The sequence below is a fragment of the Cyanistes caeruleus genome, chromosome 18, assembly GCF_971803275.1.
Source record: "Cyanistes caeruleus chromosome 18, bCyaCae1.hap1.1, whole genome shotgun sequence".
NCBI classification, from domain to species: Eukaryota; Metazoa; Chordata; class Aves; order Passeriformes; family Paridae; genus Cyanistes; species Cyanistes caeruleus.
In genome coordinates, this window is record NC_141718.1 from 2573892 (window position 1) to 2593238 (window position 19347).

Sequence of the window (19347 nt, forward strand, 5' to 3'; positions counted from 1 at the left end):
ATATATAATTAACTAATATTATAAATATATTACCTCTCTATAATAATTATAAAATATAATTATCTCCTATATATTACATTTTTTATATAGTGCATAACAGTATAGGTATATAAAATATGCAAAAATGTGTATATATATATATATATATATATATATATATATATAGGCACATGCAGAACCATAGATACATATGGCTACACATACATAGAGAGGACTCTATATATATATTTATGTAGATATATTTATGCACATTTAGCTAATTTACTGCTTCTCTCTGCCCCACAGCTCAGTTCCCTGAGCCCTATCATGGTCCTGGGCCTGTCATCACCTCCCTTCCCAACAACAAAGCAACACAAAAGTATTTTAAATATTGCTCCTTTAATAATCTACATCCTGGCAGTTGTTCCAAGGGAAGACACAGCTGACAGGATTTTGATTCTGCCCCCACATCTCTCCACATCAGTAATTCCTTATTGCTGCAGACTTCTCTAGCCCCTGGCTCCCATAGGCCACGGTTAGATTTAATTCTGCTAATTATCTTAAATATAAAACATAATGCAACTGATCCCTTGACATTGCTGTAGTAATAAAAAATAGAAAAGGAAAAAAAAAAATAAAAATGTTTGTATTGCCAGTGTGTGTCAGGAACTACTTTTCCCTAACAAAAGCCCTGCTCCATGTGCTGGGGAAGGCAAACGTTTCCCTTCCTGCTGAGGGCTGATCCCGTGCCAAAATGAAGTCAAATATTCCTCAGGCTGGAAAAAGGGGAATTTAAAAAAAACGCTTGCAAGAAAAGCCCACCAGTTTCTTACTGTAAAACCAGTTCACAGTTCTTGGAAAGGGTCTGAGCAGTACAGTACAGCTACATTTACTGAAAACTTCTAGTGCTGAGAAAGTCCTTTAAAAAAAAAAAATTAACCCAAACAAACCCAAATTAAATTAAACCGGGAGAGCCGGTTGGCAGGTGAGGAGGAGGAGGAAAAAGAGGAGGAGGAAGAGGAGAAGAAGGAAGAGAAAGAGGAGGAGGAAAAGGAGAAAGGAGGAGGAGAGCACTCAGCAGTGCCCGGGGAGCGCAGGAGCGCCGCCTCTCTACAGCTCCAACAAAAGAGGAAAACAAAAATAAAAATAAAATATATTCCTTAAAAAACATCCAGTTTGGGATTGTTTCCAGGCCGGGCGCTGAGGAGACCCCGCGCGTGAAGGCACAGCAGCGCGAAGGCAACGTGACGTGTGGGGCCGGGGGCTCGCTAGGGCTGCAGGAGAAGGGGACAAAGCCAGAGGTCAGAACTCGTGCCAAGATCTGCCCCCCTGCCCAGCTGCACCCCAGCCAGGCCCCACCTGCCCCAGGCCGGGTTTCTGGGCAATGGGAGGCTTCTTGAGGATCCCTCGTCGCGGCGCCGGCGCCGGCCTGGCCTCCCCGTCCTCCGGAGCGTCCTCGCAGCCCCCGGCCAGGACGTAGTGCTGCTTCCTCAGCTCGCCCAGACGGACCCGCTCGCCCTCCAGCCGCTTCTCCAGCTCCAGCACCTTCACCTGCGCCCAAATCCCATCCTGGGGGCTGTGCTGGAGGCACAGAGACCCCCAGGGCGGGGCAGGGTCTGTCTGCAGCCGCGCTGAATCCGCCTCAGGGCCCTCCCTACCTGTGTCTCCATCTCCTCCTTCTTCAGCTTGATGAGGGACATGCCCGAGAAGTCCATGGTGTCTGTGGAGGGAAGCGGGGCCTCCGCTGAGTGCAGCCCTCACAGAGGACCCTCATGTGCCAAAACAGTGCTGCATGGACACCACGGGCTGTTCCCCAGGCCTGGAAGGGATTTGGGTTGGGTTTTTCTACCTTTTCCTTTCAAAAAACCTCACCTTTCTCCTCTATCTGCTCTTGCCCCGACTTGGTTGAAGCCACCACGTTTGCTGCCATCTCGTTGACGTTGCGTGAGCACTCCTGGAGCCTGGCCAGGTTCCTGCTGCTCTTCTCAGCCTTCACCTGCAAAGGAATTGGCTTTGGGTGCCCACCACGACCCCTCCATGGAGCTCCAGTGAGCCCCAGGCAGAGGCAAAGAGCTTTTGGGCACGAGAACCTGGGAGTGGAAAGGATGGATGGATGGATGGGCAGATGGGAAGGTTTATCCTCAGTGATCCCATCATGGCCAGACAAGGTGATCCCTGCAAAGCCCTTCAGCCCCAGGGCACCAAACCAGCTCTGCTCCCACCTGAGCAAAGCACTCAAGCAGTGAAGACACAGCTTTTTTAGCTGTGCTCCTTAATTTTAAAACCATCTGGTGTAAAAATCCCTGTGGACCCCCTTCCCCCACACCTGCACCTTTGTGTGCTCCACCCCTCACTTCCACCCACACCCGAGGAAACGTGGCAAGGACCGAAGTCTCCCATCCTCAATTCCAGCTCCTGCAGGTGCTTTTCTGGAATTCTTGGTAGTTATTAACATTTTTTTTTTACATAACCAGCTTGACAGGAGGAAGATGGGAGGTTTTACACATCTTCATTTCCAAGGCAAGCCTCGGGTGTGGGAATAATCAACACATGGATTAAAACCACAGACGGGAAAATAGCAAGGGCTTCCCTTCTCCCTGCTCTGGGGGGCTGCAGGATTGGCAGAGAGGATGGGAACACCGTGGGACAGCGTGAGGAGATGCAGAGGATGCTGCTGGGACACCCACCTTGGAGGCAGCCACCAGCTGGGCTGTGCTGGCAGCGATTTCGTGGGAGCAGACGATCAGTTCCTCGTATTTCCCCGTGTGCAGGACAACCCTGTCCGCAGACTCCCTGCGGTGGGGGCCAAAGGGAGATTGTGTCAGACACAACAGAGCAAGAGCAGATTATTTATCTCCTGCTAATACCCTCAGAAAGCAGCATCTGGATCCAGCAGCTTTGTAATTACAGAGTCATGGAATTGTTATAGTTGGAAAAGATCTCTGAGATCTTGGAGTCCAGCTGTTATTAAAGCTCATTCACAGAGCAATTACTCAAAGCCATGATCCAGGCGATTTGGACAGAGGCAGGATTTTGTTTTCATAATGGATGAGATTTTTAAAGCTTTGCCCAAAAGATCCCCCCACATTTCCTGCAGTGGCACAGGGAACACCCTGCCCCAACCCCAACCACCCCATCCACAACCATCTGAGCACACGGGGCAGGGGGGCTTTGATTTCACATTTTGCAGACAGGGAGGAACTGCCATCCCCAGCTGGGTGTCCCAACCCAGGCTACGATGCCCCGTGAGGAATCAGCAACGAACCAAACTGAGGGGCCAGAAAAAGCCAGCAAGGATCTCCATAAGGAGCCAGCAGTGATGCTCCACGAGGAATTAGCAATTCAGCAGGGGGAATTTTGGATGCTGGGTGACAGGGAGGAAGGAGGCAGCCCTGGGTGCAGCCCATGGGGCCGTGTCCCAGGGGAAGTTCCTGGCCTGGGGGTACCTACACGAGCTGTGTGGCTCCCCAGCCCACGGCCTTGGAGGCAGAGATCAGCCCTTCGGTCCAGCGAGAGTTCTTGGCGTAAAACTCCTGAGTTGTTGCTGCCCCCTGTTGTTAGGAGAATATTATGGCCTGGATTAACTTGTGTCTAATATACAACAACATATAAATCCATATTAAATAGCCTTATAAAGTGTAACAGTATGAAAATTAATATATAAAGCCATAAATCAAGGGAGTGAGAGCATTTCTGTGCTCTTCATGCTGCTCTTACAGACCTGCTTAAATACTTATCACCAAAAAAACCATCAGAGTCCCAAGCCCACAAATTTAAACTGGGTTTGGTTTAACACACACAAGTTTGGGCCATCATCTTTAGATGGACAAGGCTTTGCAAGGGTGGCAGCAATTTGTGCAAGAGAGCACAGGGCTGAGCAGCCCACCTCCAGCAACTGGGACAGCCAGAGTGCTGCTAACATGAATCCAGAGTGTTTCTGAAATTTGGGGGAAATTCTCCTGTATTTGATGTCAGTACAAAAAGATGAGTGTAAGGACTTACCCGGCCACTTTCCACTATCTCCTTCTGCAGGTTTGTAGATGTTGTTACAAGAAGTCTGATAGCCTGGAATGAAGGAAAACAGGTTTTGGGGTTTGATGGGGGTCCTATAGAGGAGGATTGATGCTGCTGCTGGTGGGAGGTTACAGTTCTGTGCACCCCAGATGGGTTTCTGCAGCACTGACCTTCATTAGATCCGTGCAGGAGTTCAGAATCCTGGAGGAAAGCAAGAGCAAAAGTGTTCAGCATCCAGGGAAGTTTTGGCTCCAGAAAATGGGGCTTTTCTCGAGACCAGCCAGCCTGTTCTGGAGCAGAGCACACCCCAGCAGGGCACAGACCTGTCACAAGTCCCTCCCCAAAACTCACCGTTCATTCACTTCCAGCTTAACCCCAGAGCTCTCATTCCTGGCCTGGCTCATCATCTCCTGTTGGAAAACACACGAGGAAGAGTGGGATGCCATGTTAGGGTGAGAAAGGTGGAGGAGTGATGGACACTCTGCCACCCCAAGGCCCCAGAATGGCCCATCCTGCAGCTCTGTCTCACCTCTATCCTCCTGACAGCATCCTCGATCGCCTCCGAGGTGGAGGCCATCTCCTTCTCAACCATGTCCCCCAGCTCCTCCTGCTTGATGTCCAGGCTCTTGGGTCTCAGCTCCTGCAGAGGAGGCAGCAGGCATGAGGGGGTTTTAGGCAGAGAAACAGAAGGGAATATTTATAAGGAATAACTACAAACCAAGATATCAAATTCCTTCCTGCCCCCACCAAATAATCCTGCAGCCTGCAAAGGTGAAGGCACACGTGCCACCAACCTGCAGCAATCATGGCACAGGGACCTCAGAGATAAGAAATGCCCCAAATCAAGGTGACAAAACTCCATCACAGGAGCAGTTTCAGCTCCATAGGGCTCTGGAGAGTGGAACAGTGGTGTAAAGGAAAAGACTAATAGGGGCTTCACGAGGAGGAAAATTTGAAAGATGGGAAGTTTCCTTCCACAGGGGTTACTGGGCTGAAAGAGTTCAGCTGAGCTGAGGGTGACCAGCTCTGCACACCACCAGGAAGGGTCTCAGTGCTCAGAAGCTGAGATGGCTCAAGGAAAGCAGCAGGACTTGTGGGTATGGGGGATAAACCACCCCAAAGTGTCCCTTGGGACCCACCCTGCCAGCCACGAGTGGGAAGGTGGCTGTGCTGGGCTTCATCTCCTACCTGGGCCAGCTGCAGGACCTCTCGCAGTGCCCCCTGCACGTCCCCCAGCTGGGCCCTGCCCAGCCTCTGCCTGTCCTTCAGCTCATCCAGGTACTGCAGGCTCCGCTGGCCACACTCCCGGCACGTCTCTGTCAGCCCTGTGGAGAGCACAGCTTGGTGCCAGCCCTGCCCACCCTCATCTTCCTCCTCCCCTCATCCACAGCTGAGCACCAGCAGCATCCAGCAAATGTCTTCTAGGAGATTACAAATGAGTTTCCAGGAGCAAAGTGGCCCAGGGAGGGGCACTTCAGGAAGGGGAGCATGGGGAATGTGCTGTCCTTGGTCAAATCTGCCCCTGGCACAGGAGGCTTTGGCATGGCCTCCCTAAAGAAAAGGCCCATGAGAAAATCCCCCCCAGTTCCCCCTGCATTCCTGCACTCACGGTCAGCGTGGTCGGTGGGGGCCAGGTGGGACGTGGCGCTGCCGTTGACGATGGTGTCGGCCGTCAGGTGAGCAAAGAGGGCCAGAGCCCCCACCAGCCCCGCAGCATCTGCCACAGACAGCACAGGGTCAGGAGCTGCCAGCCCAGGGCACCCCCTGCCAGGTCCTGGGGGCTGCAGCTCATCCCTGAAGGCACTCAAGGATCAGCACAAGATGTTGGGATTGACCCCTCCAGCCCGGGAGCACACGGGAACCCCCGGCCCCGTCTGTGTCCCTCTGTCACCAGGGCACTGCCGCTTGCCCGAGGCCACCAGGGGCTGCTGGGTGTGTGGGAACACGAGCAAGCTGGGAGCAATGCCAGTCCCCAGCCCCAGGTACCTGCCATGGAGGCCACGTACTGCGCGTGCCCCTTCTCCAGGGCATCCGTGGACTCCAGCGCCGCCTGCGCCCGGCTCAGCAGGTAATCTGCAAGGAATTGCATTTCATTTCCTTAGCACGGCCAGGCTGCTGGGTGACTGCACCAGTGCTCACTCCACAAGGGGAACAGCACTAAAATCTGAGCAAAACAGTGCTGAGGATGACAGCTAAAAATTCATCCTGGCAAATCCGACCTCAACTGCTTCAAGCACGATGGAAAAAATGCCATGGGAGAGCTGAGATGCAACGTGGTCTGTCCAGGAGGGAGAAGGCACGGTGTGTGTCAGGCCCTGGATGAGCAGGACATACCTGGGGAGCTGGTGCAGCGGAGGTGCAGGGGGTCGTCCAGCTTGGCCATGGCGTCACGGAGAATGCCCTGGGCTTCTCTCACTGTCTCCTGCAGGACTGCAAACTGCTCCTCCAGCAGCTTCTGCTGCAGGCTCTGCTCCTGGGTGCTCTGTGGGGCAGGAGGAACAGGTGAGTGGCACAGCATCCCCATCAGCAGTGTATCCCTCGAGAGGCCCTTTCCAGGATTAGACCCAACCATCCCATGGCTGCAGGTACAAGCGAAATCCCACTGGCTGCATCGGCTGGCACCCCCAAACACCTCACCCCGGTGAGCAGAGGGGCAGCAAGCTCTTCACACAGCACTGTACCTTCTCCAGGAGCCTGCCCTGGAGCTCTCGGATCTCCCTCGTGGCCTTGTCTGCCTCCTGGCTCAGCTGCAGCTCCTTCTCCTCGATGAGGCCACGTGTGGACAGCAGCTCACACTCCTTCTCGCTCACTGACCGCCTCAGCACCTCCTTCTCGGCGTGCAGAGCATCCACCTGGGCGCTGAGCTCCACACCTGCCTGCCATGGGTGCCAGGACACCCTGTCACTGCCCTGTCACTGCTGGGAGCCCAACAGACACGCAGGAGGACGTGCCAGGCTCGTGACACTGACGGGCTGGGCCCACACTCAGCGCTGGGACAGCTCTTGGGCTGCTGCTGAAGCTGTGGCTGGGCAGTGCTGGCAGGTCCCATCACCCTGGGACAGGGTTTGATGGGACCTGGGCTCGTGCTGCCCCTCCCCAGCCCCGTACCTGCTTGGCCTGGCTGAGCGAGCGCTGCGCCTGCTCCAGCTCGTCCCGACGGGCCTCCAGCTCCTGCCTCAGCTGCTCCATCTGCAGGCTCTGGTCCTCCAGCTGTGCCCACACACCGTGCCCAGGGCTCAGCCCCCTCCACGCCCCAGCACCAGCCGGGATGGAGGGAATGAACCCAGCCATGTTGTGCAGGGAGGGGCTCTCGGGGTCTTGGGCAGGGGGTGTCTCCTGGAAGGGGTCCTTTTCCCACACCAGGAACTTTGGGAGCAGCCCCCAGACAATGAAAGCACTCAAACCCATCAATTTGCATTGTGGCATTTTCTTGGAGGAAGAAAAGGCAGATTTGGGCAAGAGGGAATGGGAAGAGTGATATATTTGGGAGGAGTCATGTATTAACACCTTCCTGAGGAACCAGGGCAACTCTTGCTTGGAATCAGGGCCCAACAGCAACAAACACCCCTTTCCCTTGCTCCCAAACAGGCTGGGGAGGGCTCAGTGCTGGCAGGGAAGGATCCAGAGCTCACCTTCATCTCAGCCTCTCGCTTGACCTGCTCCACCTGAAATGCCAGCTGCTCCTTGACACGTGCCACCTCCTCCTGGCTCTGCTGCGTGACTGTCAGCTGCTTGGCGGTGTCAGCGTTCTGTGGAGGGACATGGGGCTCCAAGGTGAGGTTCCAAGGAGGAACCTCACTGTCCCCACACTCATTCCAACCCAATTCTGGCTGAGGGATAGCTCCAAGATGCCTTTCCTCACAGCATCCAAATGCTGGCTGACAGTGGACATGGATTCAAGGGGTGCCCCCTGCCTGGTGCTCAGAGGGGGACGGGAGCAGCACAGGGGGACTGGGCAGGCACAAACCACACCAGTGGCGGCAGAGGGACAAAGGGACAAAAGCAAGATCAAAACACCCAAAGAACAAAACAGGTGAGTGGCACAACTGAGACACAGGATCCCCACCACCAGCACATCCCTCAAGAGCCCCTTTCCAGGACTGGAGCCAAGCATCCCATGACTGCTGGTACAAGTGATATCCCACTGGACACAGAAACCAGCAGAAACAGACCAAGCAACAGGAAAAACACCCCAAAAAACAACAACAGAAACACCCAAAGGGACCATGATAGAAGAGGGAAAGGGTGTTCAGCTCTGCCTTGGATACCCCAACCCCAAAAGGGAGGGATTTAATTCCAGGCCATTGCCCTCAGTGTCAGGCCCTGCCTGCAGAGGCAGCAGCGTTACCTTCCTCAGGAGCTCGGCGTGGGTGTTGATGAGCTCGCTGTGCTTCTCCTTCAGCTTCGTGTAGCGGATCTCAGTGGCACTGGCTTTCTCTGCAGGGAGGGAGACCCTCAGGGACCACAGCAAGGGCAGCCCATGAGCACCACAGGCACCCCAGGACACCCCAGGACACCACAGGACACCCCAGGACACCCCAGGACACCCCAGGACACCTACTCTCGGCCTCAGCACAGAGGCGCTGTGACCTGTCACTGTCCTGCTTCACCCTCTGCAGCCTCTCCAGCTCGTCCCGCAGCTGCTCGTTGTCCACCAGCGCCTTCTGCTTCTGCTTGCGCTGCTCCTCCACCTCTCCCTCCAGGCTGTTCACCTGTGCCTTCAGCTGGGTGATGTAGTGCTGCGCCTGCAGGGTCACAGGGCACTGGGGCACGGCCCTGCCCTCCCCAGCACCCCCATCCAGGAGCCCCCTTTGGGCAAAGCAGCCGTGGGATGCACAGGAAAGCTCTCCCCTTTACCCCTGCAGTCACTCTGTCCCTGCTGATAACATCGTGACAGCAAGGGACAGGTCTCACATGCCTCCACCCCATCAGGAATCACATCCTGGCACTGGGAGAGGTCCCAAAACACAACACTGGATGGCAGGACCCTGCTCATGCTGCATCCCTTCAGGGTTTCCACAACACAGCACCAAACCCCCCCCCCCCCCCGTTCTCCCACCCCAGCCGGGCTTTACCTCCAATTTAATCTTCTTCATCTCTGCACGGAGAGTTTCCACCTCCTTATTCAGGCTCTCGATCTGTGCATCCCTGTGGACAAAGGCAGGTTGGTCCCACGTGGCAGCAGCCACTGGCCCCTGCTGGCCCCCCCATACCTGTCATCCCAAACGCCGTTGGGCGGCCCGAAGGTTTGCTCAAACAGATCCGAGGTGATCTGGGGAGGACAGAGGGTGCTGAGCTGAGCCAGGACACGGGAGCCTGCCCTCCCTGCCAGCCCCAGGCACCCACCTGTGGCTCTGTGGTGGAAGTTGTGCTGATCTCAATGAGGTTCTCTGGCTCCTCGTCCTCGGGGGCTTCCTCGGGGATGACGACCACTGGCTTCACGTGCTCGGCCAGCGCCGACGCCCGCAGGAAGTTTGGGGGGCTCTGCAGGGACAAGAAGTTGTTGCAGCCTTGCAGGGGGGTTCAGGAACTGCAAGAGGCAGAGTACCAAGGGAAGGGAGGGAGCCAGCCCTGGGTCCCTCTGCAGTGTCCCCAGACCCCAAAGTCATTCAGGGAGGCACCCACAAGCTCTCCAGAGCACCACAGCAAATCCTGCCATACCTCCGGCAGCCGAGGGATCTGGATGAGCCGCTTGAAATACAGCATGTCAGATGCCTTCTTAAAGAAGTTTTTAAGGCTGGAGAGGTGGGAAAGACAAAGGGGAGATGAGAGGGGGCTTGGAAGAAGGGAGGAGGGGACCCCACCACCCCACCTGGGCCCCAGTTACCTGCGGAACTGCTCGTGGAAGCGGTCCCGGTGGCCCTGCAGGGTGTCAGCTGGCAGACCTGGGTGAGGAGGGACAGCTGTGACTGATCTGGGGCTGCACGTGTGTTCATGTGCCCCCAGACCCCCACCACTGCAAAAGCCAGCAGGGTAAAAGCCGGGAGGGAGTGAGATGTGAAGGGTAAGGTCAGGAGTGGGGTGTTTCCACCCCCAGCACAGGGAGATGTGGGTGTGGGAACTCCAAAATACCCACATGAGGCTGCTGGCACTGTGCTGCCCAGTGATCCCATGCAGGGGCTGGCAGGCCAGGGCACGTGGGTTTGAATTAATCAAGAACAAGTCCTTCTAATTCCTTTATCTGGAATGTCTGTGTGGGATGGAGCAGGCCCCTAGAGCCCAGCTGGGACACACGGACACGGCGATGGATGCTGCAATCCACACCAGCCTCATCCCCAGACCCAGAAGCCCACCCTGGCAAACACCAGCACAGAGCACATCCCCGGGACTCACAGGAGTGCAGCTTGAACATTAACTTGACGGAGTAGTGGTAGAGGTGGCTGCAGTCCTGGATGACCTGGATGAGGGGGGCCAGGCGGCACTGCACCGCCGACATCTGCGACACGGCCATGGAGGTGTTGAGCTGCCTGAAAACTGAGGGGAGCTGTGTTTGCAGAGCCGCCCACACCGCTTGATCATTAACCACGGCGGATGTGGGGCACAGGGAAATGCCAGGGCTGCTGCCCTGAGCTCAGAACAGCCCCACTCTGAGCAGTACAAACACCCAGAGGGACCACGCTGGCACAGGGAAAGTGCTCAGCTCTGCCATGGACACCCCAACCCCAAATAAAGAGGGATTTAACGCCAGGACGCTGCTCTCATGCTGCTGCTGCACAACACAGCTGGGGAAAGTGAGAGGTTTTGCTCCATTCTATTTAATCATGCAAGGATCTGGGAGAGGATCCCAGGGCAGGGGACGAGCCTGGCGGCACCGCAGCCTCGCCTGCCCCTGCTCGGAAACAGATCCCTTCCCTTGGCAGGGATCCAGGCAGCATATCCACCCTGGCTTCTTCCCTGCTCAGCTTTAAAGTATTTATGAATATAAATTCTCTGTATAACTGGGTCAGGAGGAGAAGCAGGAGGCTGTTGGGAGCCGGGAGCACGGTCTCTCCCGCTGTGCCCTGTTTTCCAGGACAGCTCTGTGCTCCTGACTCTCGACAGAGGAAGAAGCTGCCACCTCTCTAAGCCATCTAAAAATTCCTAAGGAGGTGACAGACATGAGCAGGGGCCTCCAGCCCTCCCTGGAGGCGTTTCAACAAGGGGAAATGAGTCTTTAAAAAGAAGTACAGCCCCATCCTCTGCTTCAGAGGGACAGAAGGGATTTGCCTAATAAATATGATTAATGTGGTTGTACATAAAAAAAATAAATATATATTTCAGAGCAGTTCTGCTCTGAAAACAACACTCTGCCTTGCTCAGGTGGGTTCAAAGCAGTCACTCTAAATATTTTCCTACAACTGCCTCTACAGAGCTTCAACAGGGGAATCCAGCTAAGAAACCACCTCAGAAATCTCTTGGGAGGAGGAGGAGGGACCTGAGCCTCCAACCTCGGCCTCCCGGAACTCCATTCCCGACCAAAGAGCGAAACTATTGCTCAAGAGCCCCAGGGCGAGCGGGAGGGACCTGCCCCTGCCGCCTCCTCACCTGACTCTGACAGCTTCAGCTCACAGTCCAGGTAGTCAAACAGCTCGACCGTCAGCTGGAAGCTGCCAAAACAAACCAAAACTCCATCACTTGACAGCAGAGACATCTTTGCTCCAGCTGCTCGCATTCACTGAGAGTCCTCATGACAGCAAAGGCTCTGACAAAGAATTTGGGGCTTTTTCTCCCTGCATTTACACCCCACAGTGCTCTGTGGGGGCAGGAGGAATTGGGCACCATCCAAGCAGTTCACAGAATCCTGGTGACTGCCCCATCCTGGAGTGGTTTTGTCCAGCTGGGGGTCATGGAGCTGGTGACCACACCCTGGGCACTGGGCCCCACCAGGACACTCACATGTTGTTCACATCTGTCCCTGCAGTCTTTTCCAGCACCTCATCTGACACTTCAAGGCCCGGGGGGAACTCGGGATGCTTTGGAAAAGAAAGGAGAAAGCCATCAGTTGCTGCTAATATTCTTGCTGGTGTGGCACATTCCCTCATTCTGGTGAATGAGCTGGCAGAGGGTCTCACCTTGACATGGAAGGAGATCTTGGTGAGCAGGAGCCGTGTGTAGATGCTCACCAGCTGCCCGTACCTGTCGTGCAAATGGCCCTGCAGAGACACGAGGGGAGACAGGGGGAATCCAGATCCAGAACCATAACCAGATCCAGCAGATCCCACGGGGGCCAGTGACCTGCACCAGCCCTGTGGCTTCACCATGCACACAACCATCACCCAAAGAGACAGGAGGTTATTTCAGGTAGTGCTTCACCCTCTCTGTGCCCACCGTGTTCCTCAGAGCCATCTCCAAACCTCCACTCCGCCCCACTCACCCACAGGTCCCCCGTCTCTCGGATGTTGCTGCGGTACCTCTGACAGTCCTGGAGAACCTGTGGATAAAAAAGGGAAGGATGTGGCACAGTGGGGCTGGCTGCCTGCCCTGATGCTGGAGAAGAGGAGGGATCCAGCCCCTTACTACGCCACTCCAGCTCTGGGAGAAGTTCCAGCCTTCCCGTGGCACCCAAAGGTCAGGGGTTTGCTTGGGGAAGTTTCAAAGATGCGAGACAACAGTGCCCCACAGCCTGGGAAAGGTTGGGGTAGGGAAGGGATCCCACTCTCTGTGCAGAGGGATGTTGGCAAGAGCTAGAGATTTCCCCCTGCCCATGAAGCAGGAGGGACACTGCAGAGGGGACACTCACGTTGGGGTGGCCGTCACGCAGGACCTTGTGCAGGACGTGGCAGAACTTCCAGCTGAGGATGGCACTGCTGGGCAGGGGCAGCCCGATGGCATAGGACCAGAAGGTGAACGCTCCCTTCTCGTGGTGTGTCCCCAGGATGATCCCTTCCAGCCCAATCAAGGCCAACACACCGTGGGTACACAAGGAGCAGGGGACAGGCTGGGCTGGGGACTGCTCTTTGTCACCTTTCATTGCAAAGGGGAGCACAGGGATCACCAGCACAATGCTGCACCCCCCCCCAGTAAAACCCCCAGGTAAGACCCTCATTTGTCATTTTTGGGTGTGCCTCCCCCTGCCGAGGGCACGATGGGCCCTCTGCATTTTACTGCCAAAGAAATGCAATTTTACTGCACTGCTCGTTTGCCTTTTCACTGATGGCTCAACCAATGTGATGCCAGCCCCCAAAACAAGCTCTGTGTGGATCTTTGTCTCCCGAATCTCCTGTGGCTCCAGCATCAGGGGGTGACACCCCCACACCCCAAACTCCTCCGTGCTGTCCTGGGAGCCAAGGGAAAGGATACGGCGGGCATGTTTCTCCTTCACTGGTGCTTCCTGTGTGTTTATGGCTTTGCTGATGCTGATGGCCTGCAAGAGGAGGGGAGAGTGCCTGTCAGACATGGTGTGACCCCCATGGCCACCCCGACACCCCAAAGTGCAGTGCTGGTGCTTTTGGGGGATACCCTGAATTTCAGAACACATTTGTCACCTCCAAGTCATTTGTAACACACCAGAATAGGCCTTTTCATGCACAAACAAAGCATCCATTAAACCCCCCATCCCCAGCAGGATCTGTCCACTGCTGCTGGTGCTCCCGGCTGTCCCTGTCCCAGGAAACCAATTTTTGCATTTTTGCAGCCTGAACTCAGCGCTGTGCCCGAGCAACATTAAAGCACAACAGTGAGATGCCAAATTCCAGGGTTGTTTGTGTAATCACAAGGAGCCTTTGAACCACGGGGGAGTGCTTTGGGTTCTTTTGAGGATGCTGCTGCGCACAAACAGCACGTGGGGAAAAGCAGCCCCCAAGCAAGGAGGGAGTGGCAACCTCAATGCCCATCTTGATGGAGCAAAAATCCAGAGCAATGTGATTATCAGAGGAGGATTATCTATATTTTGATATGTTTGATCACAGCACACTTTAAATTAGGAATTTCCTCCAAAGCATGACCCCAGACTGGAGTCAGTTGCATCTCCCACATGTTGATGGGCTGCAAATCCAAGTTGTGTCTTTGATGAGGATCTTCCTCCTCCTCAGACTGAGCTGCTTCACCCTCACAGGAGCACTTGGGCTGTGCCTGTGTCCATGAGCTCTCTGTCACCAGCAGAGGAAAAATGTCCCAGCTGGGAAGGCAGGAAGCAGCCCCGCTGCCAGCACTCCTGCCGGAAGAGGAACTCAGTCCCTCCCTGCAGCTCCACAGCCATAAAACCTTATAAAAATCCTATCTACCTGCCCAGGAAAGCAACTGATTCCACATGTCTGCTTGTCCAGGGACACCTGAAATGAGGTGCTTTCCTGTAGGAGGAAGAACCTGATGCTGAGTTATCAAGTGCTCCTGACTTATGCAGGAGGAACCCGACACTGAAGGGGCAATGTCTAAGGTGTCCATGCACCCAAGAGAGCCTAGAACAGCTATCCCCAAACTGACCATGACAGCAACAAAACTGAATCATCCCAAAGAGTGAACCTGTCCCAAAAGGCTAAGGCCTGCTGCTGGGGAGAGCTTTGCCTTTCCTGCACCAGGAGAGTCCCGGTGTTACCCCGCCATGTGGGGCCGTAAAGCAGCAGCAGAGTTAAGCCGGTGACTTGCTGTAATCCTCTTATCCCCAAAGGTTAACGAGCCTGGAGTGCCCGGGAACAGGCACTTGCAGCACAGCTGCCTCTCCCAAATGCCTTCACAGCCACCACAAAGCCTGGAGCTGGCAGAGGCTCCTCGATGGCAGCTTGGCCAGAGAGATGTGCCACAGGTCCTCAGGGATGCCAGCACCTCCCACGGGATACTGACAGAAAGGATGGTTTATCATGGACCAGGGAGCAACCAAGCAGAGGCAAGGAAGGGTTTGGAAAGGCATCCTGCAGTGAAGAGCTGCTGAAGGAGTTAATGCATCTTTACTGAGGTGTTTTCTGTAGAGGGAGCAGGGTAGACACATCTCCCAAACTGGGACTTTTGCTGCCTGCCCTAAGACAGGCCTGTCCCAGCCCATCGTGCTCATCCCAACCCATCTATGGAACCCGAGGAGGCACAGCCAGAAAGGTCAAAGTCTGAGACAGGCAGGCCCCCAGGAAAGCAAATGTTGTCCCCTGTCCCCAGGGACAGGCCTTCAGCTGCTCAGTGGGCTGGGACCCTGCTGGTCTGTCCCAAAACAGAACTGTAATTCCCACTGGCAGTGGTGGTTTTATTGCATTTATTGCCCTTAGTCTCACTGACAGCCTGATCAGCCAAAATTCAGCCCAGGAGCTGCTGGAGAGGTTGGTTTCATCCTTAGTGATTCAGTGCAGGGGTTTCACTGAGCCATTTCATGTCCAGCACAAGGACTGGACCCAGCCCACCCACAGCACCACATGAGACACTGCGTCCAGCACGGTCCCAAATCAACCACAGTGGCACCAAACCAGTGCCAACCCCTCAGAGCTGCCAGCCCAGGTGTGCTTTCACTGCCTCCAAGCACCAGGCTGGCCAGGAGATCCAGGAAAACGGGATGGTGGCACCAGGGATGGGCACGGGGCAGTGCTACAGCCTGGGACCCGCTGGCTGTCAGGATGTTCCTGCTGGCTGCCTGGCAAAGCCAGGCTGTGGAGGATGGCTCCAAAATGGGGAGATTCACCCTTGACCCAACCTCTTGGGACACCACTGGCACGTCCGGAGATGGCCAGGACCTGGCTGTCACTGCAGGTGCACAACCAGCCTGGCCAAAACTTTAATGCAACCTGTGGACTGTTCCCCATCACTGAGAGGCAGCAGGGAGAGGAGCCAACCCCAGAACCTGCCGGGCCGTGGGCTGTGGGAGCCCGCAGGGCTGCAGCCCCAGTGCTTTGCTCACAGCCCGCACGTACCAAGCCGCTGACTAAAGCCAGGATCAAAGCACCCAAATGAAGGAGCACAGTTTACATCCACCCTTTTGTTCCAGGCTGCTTTTAATTAAGGCTGATCATCCTGCCCACAGCTGCCCAGAGCCCCGGCATTCCACAGGGTCCCAATCCCCACCTGGCCAGGTGGATGTCAGGTCCCAGCATGATGCCACAGCAGGAGAGATTTTTTTGGCAGCAGGAAACCTCCCTGGCCAGGCAGCACGAGAGCTGTCAGAACAGCTGAGCTATGAACTCCAGAGCTCCCTTCCTAACGCTGCTCCTTCCCAAATTACACCAGGAAAACACCATTTGGCAGTCACACACAATGCAAACCTGCAGGTTCCAGAGCTCATTGGCTTTTTAACCTTTTGTTTAAGAAAAGCAAAAAGTGGCAGCAGAAAAAGACAAGTTTTTCCTCCTGCCAGGCTGCCAAGCAAGCGCCTGCTGTGGGATGGTGATTTCCTACTTCCCACGCACGGCTTCTCCGAGGGGGACATCTACATCACCCTGACACAAGACATGGAAAAGCATTTCCAGGGAAAGCAGGTGATCTTCATGTCACCCACAAGGGCCTGGGATCACAGCAGGGTCAGCAACTCCTGTCTGTAACCACAGGCATCACCCAGGCCCTCACAGGAGAAAAGGTGATGGGGCTCTGGATTCTGGTACAGAGTCCTCAGGCAGCAGAGGGGACGTGCCAGCAGCACCCCTGTGGCACAGAGATGAGGAGGGGACAGACATGCCAGCAGCACCCCTGTGGCACAGAGATGAGGAAGGGACATGCCAGCAGCACTCCTGTGGCACAGAGATGAGGAGGGGACATGCCAGCAGCACTCCTGTGGCACAGATATGAGGAGGGGACATGCCAGCAGCACCCCTGTGGCACAGAGATGAGGAGGGGACATGCCAGCAGCACTCCTGTGGCACAGAGATGAGGAGGGGACATGCCAGCAGCACTCCTGTGGCACAGAGATGAGGAGGGGACAGACATGCCAGCAGCACCCCTGTGGCACAGAGATGAGGAGGGGACATGCCAGCAGCACCCCTGTGGCACAGAGATGAGGAGGGGACATGCCAGCAGCACCCCTGTGGCACAGAGGCGACCGGCGGCCGGCTGGGCAGCTGCTATAATTAGAGGTAAAAGGCAGATCAATACCCATGTTCTGACACTGAACAGTTCTGCTCTCACTGAAGCACCACTACAAGAAACACACCAGAATAAATCTCCTTTAGGACAGTTTTTAGCAGTTGCTGGAAAGGTCAGTTCTGGGCAGTGAACGTGGCCATCAGCCAGCGAGCCTGGGGTCAGAGAGCAAAAAGCTCTAACAGAGAGCAACCACCTCTTTGCCCTGTCCACATCTCCGCTCACAGCATCCCTGTGACTGCGCAGATTTCCAGAGCACAAGTCCCAGTGAAAAGCCCAAAATGCCCTGGAAGGGAGGGGGAAGGAGGGCTCTGCTCCTGCCCGGGCACACGAACGATGGTTTATCAGCGGTGCCCGGTGGGACGATTGAAGGAGACGCGTCCAGAGGGAACCGGAATTGCCGGTTTTCTCGTGTTCTCCCCAAACCCAACAAGCTCCGTTTCCTACCCGGCACGGTGACCCTGCGAGGCCTGAAATTTCCACCTGCCTTCCCTGGCGCTCTCCGAGGCCAAACCAGCCCAGAGGCTGAGGAAGGAACCGCAAAGCAAAGGGGCAAAGGGAAAAACATCTACGATGAATGCACAGCCTGCAAAACCAGAGGTGTCACAGGAGGCGTGCCGGGAGGGCACTGTTATTTTTGCTGGGGCAGCGGCGAGCCCGTCACTGTCTCCATCTCTCTGCCCACGCTGAGTACTTCATTTCCCACCAGCCCCATGCCAGCCCCATGGGTGCCCGACCACTGCCCACCCCGTGGGGGCCACAGGACTGCGGACACCCCGGCCAAGCGGGACACGATGGGGCACAAACGCCTTTGGGCTTTGTTTCCACTCCGCCACCTCCGTGGGTTCAAGCACCCCGCTCCCGGAGCCGCGGGGCAGGGGTGAATCCAGCCCCGGTGCGAAACATTCCCGGTGTCGTCGGGGCCGGGGCTGGGCAGGGATGCGGAGATGCCCATTCCCGGGGGCGCGGGGCTGCCGTGGAGCCCCGGGCTCGGCCGCGCTCCCGCCGACACCGTAAAACTTTCCCAGCGTGCTGCCGGCCGTGTTTACCTGCGCTAAGGCCCGGGAGGTGCGGGGGGAGCAGCGCGGGGCCCGGGCCCGGGCGGTGGCGGCGCACGGCGGGGCCGGGACCGGGGCCCCGGGCGGGAGCCCCAGCGGGACCGTCCCGCGGCCGCGCCGGGAGGAAGCGGCGGCGCAGGTGGGGGCGGGGGAGTGCGCGGCGCCGGCACCGGGGACGGACGGGCGGCCGCGGGCAGAGGGACGGCGGCCGCGCTGCTCTACCGGGGCTTCCCCGGAGCCCGGCGGGGACCCGCGCCCCCCATCCCGTCCCATCGCATCGCCCGAGAAGCCCCCGCGCTCAGCGCGCCCCGAGGCGATGCCCCGCGGAAAGGGCCGGCCCGCCCCGTTCCCCAGCCGGGAGCAGCACCAGGACTAAAACCGGAACCGGGACCGTAACCGCGGCCGGTCCCGCGGCCCCCTCCCGCCGTCCTTGCCTGGCTCTTGTCGAACTGCTCCCGCTCCGCCTCCAGGCTGTGGCCGCCGCGGCGGCTCAGCACCCGCGCCGGCACGCTCTTGATGCTGTTCATGGTGGGCCGCGCTCCGGTATCCGCGCTCCCCGCTCCGGTATCCGCGCTCCGGTATCCGCGCTCCGGTATCCGCGCTCCGGGCAGGAGCGGCCGGCGCCGCCCGCCCCCCGCCCCTGCACTGCGCCGCGCCTCCGCCGCGCCCCTGGCGGCTGCGCTCGGAACTGCAGCTGGGACCGCGCAGCAGCCCCGGGGGGGACACGGAGAGGGGACACGGAGAAGGGGGACACGGAGAAGGGGACACAGAGAGGGGACACGGAGAAGGGGACACGGAGAAGGGGGACACGGAGAAGGGGACACGGAGAAGGGGGACACGGAGAGGGGGACACAGAGAGGGGACACGGAGAAGGGGACACGTTCCGTAGCACCAGGCACCAAGGTGATTCCCCAGCTCAGGAAACACCAGGAACGGCGGTCAGCGCCAGCACCACCGTCCCTTCTCAGCGCCCGTCTTCACCCCTCTCCCACCGCACCTGCAGCTCGTTCTGGGCCGCGGAGCTCCAACACCAATTCCCGTTACCAAAGTCAATGACCGGAGCTCGTATCCACCCTGCGGAAAGGCCGCGGCTGAACAGAAGCTTTGTTGTCTTTAAATAATAATTCAGTCCAAGGATACAATAGCAAAAAGCTCCCTGGAGTATTTGATCTGCTTCCAGAAATAAGGCACCGAGTTTGAAGCGTTTCCATTTCAACATCAGAGTGTGGTCAATAATGCAGTTGGGTTTTAAGTCACTTAGTGGTGAATAAATTAACCCAGTTATTCCCTTAATTCCCATTCCACAAACCCAGGGCAGCCCCGACACAAA

At 56.7% G+C, this 19347-nt stretch overlaps 1 protein-coding gene across 1 annotated transcript; it reads right to left on the minus strand.

The window, feature by feature from the left end:
* Positions 1–359: 359 nt before the first annotated feature.
* HIP1R (huntingtin interacting protein 1 related) lies at positions 360–18683 on the minus strand. Its single transcript, XM_086855373.1, has 32 exons — positions 18452–18683; positions 13273–13336; positions 12713–12855; positions 12347–12403; positions 12045–12125; positions 11869–11945; positions 11518–11579; positions 10327–10467; positions 9821–9878; positions 9655–9730; positions 9340–9477; positions 9207–9265; positions 9069–9141; positions 8555–8738; positions 8342–8430; positions 7626–7742; positions 7102–7203; positions 6675–6869; positions 6328–6475; positions 5980–6066; positions 5603–5710; positions 5182–5318; positions 4523–4633; positions 4345–4403; positions 4164–4194; positions 3982–4044; positions 3430–3530; positions 2667–2772; positions 1852–1975; positions 1638–1699; positions 1339–1530; positions 360–1253 (listed from the first exon to the last, which is right to left on the minus strand). The coding sequence occupies exons 1-32, from the start codon at positions 18542–18544 to the stop codon at positions 1248–1250; spliced, it is 3144 nt and encodes a 1047-aa protein (XP_086711499.1). The 5' UTR covers positions 18545–18683; the 3' UTR covers positions 360–1247.
* Between the last annotated feature and the right edge of the window lie 664 nt (positions 18684–19347).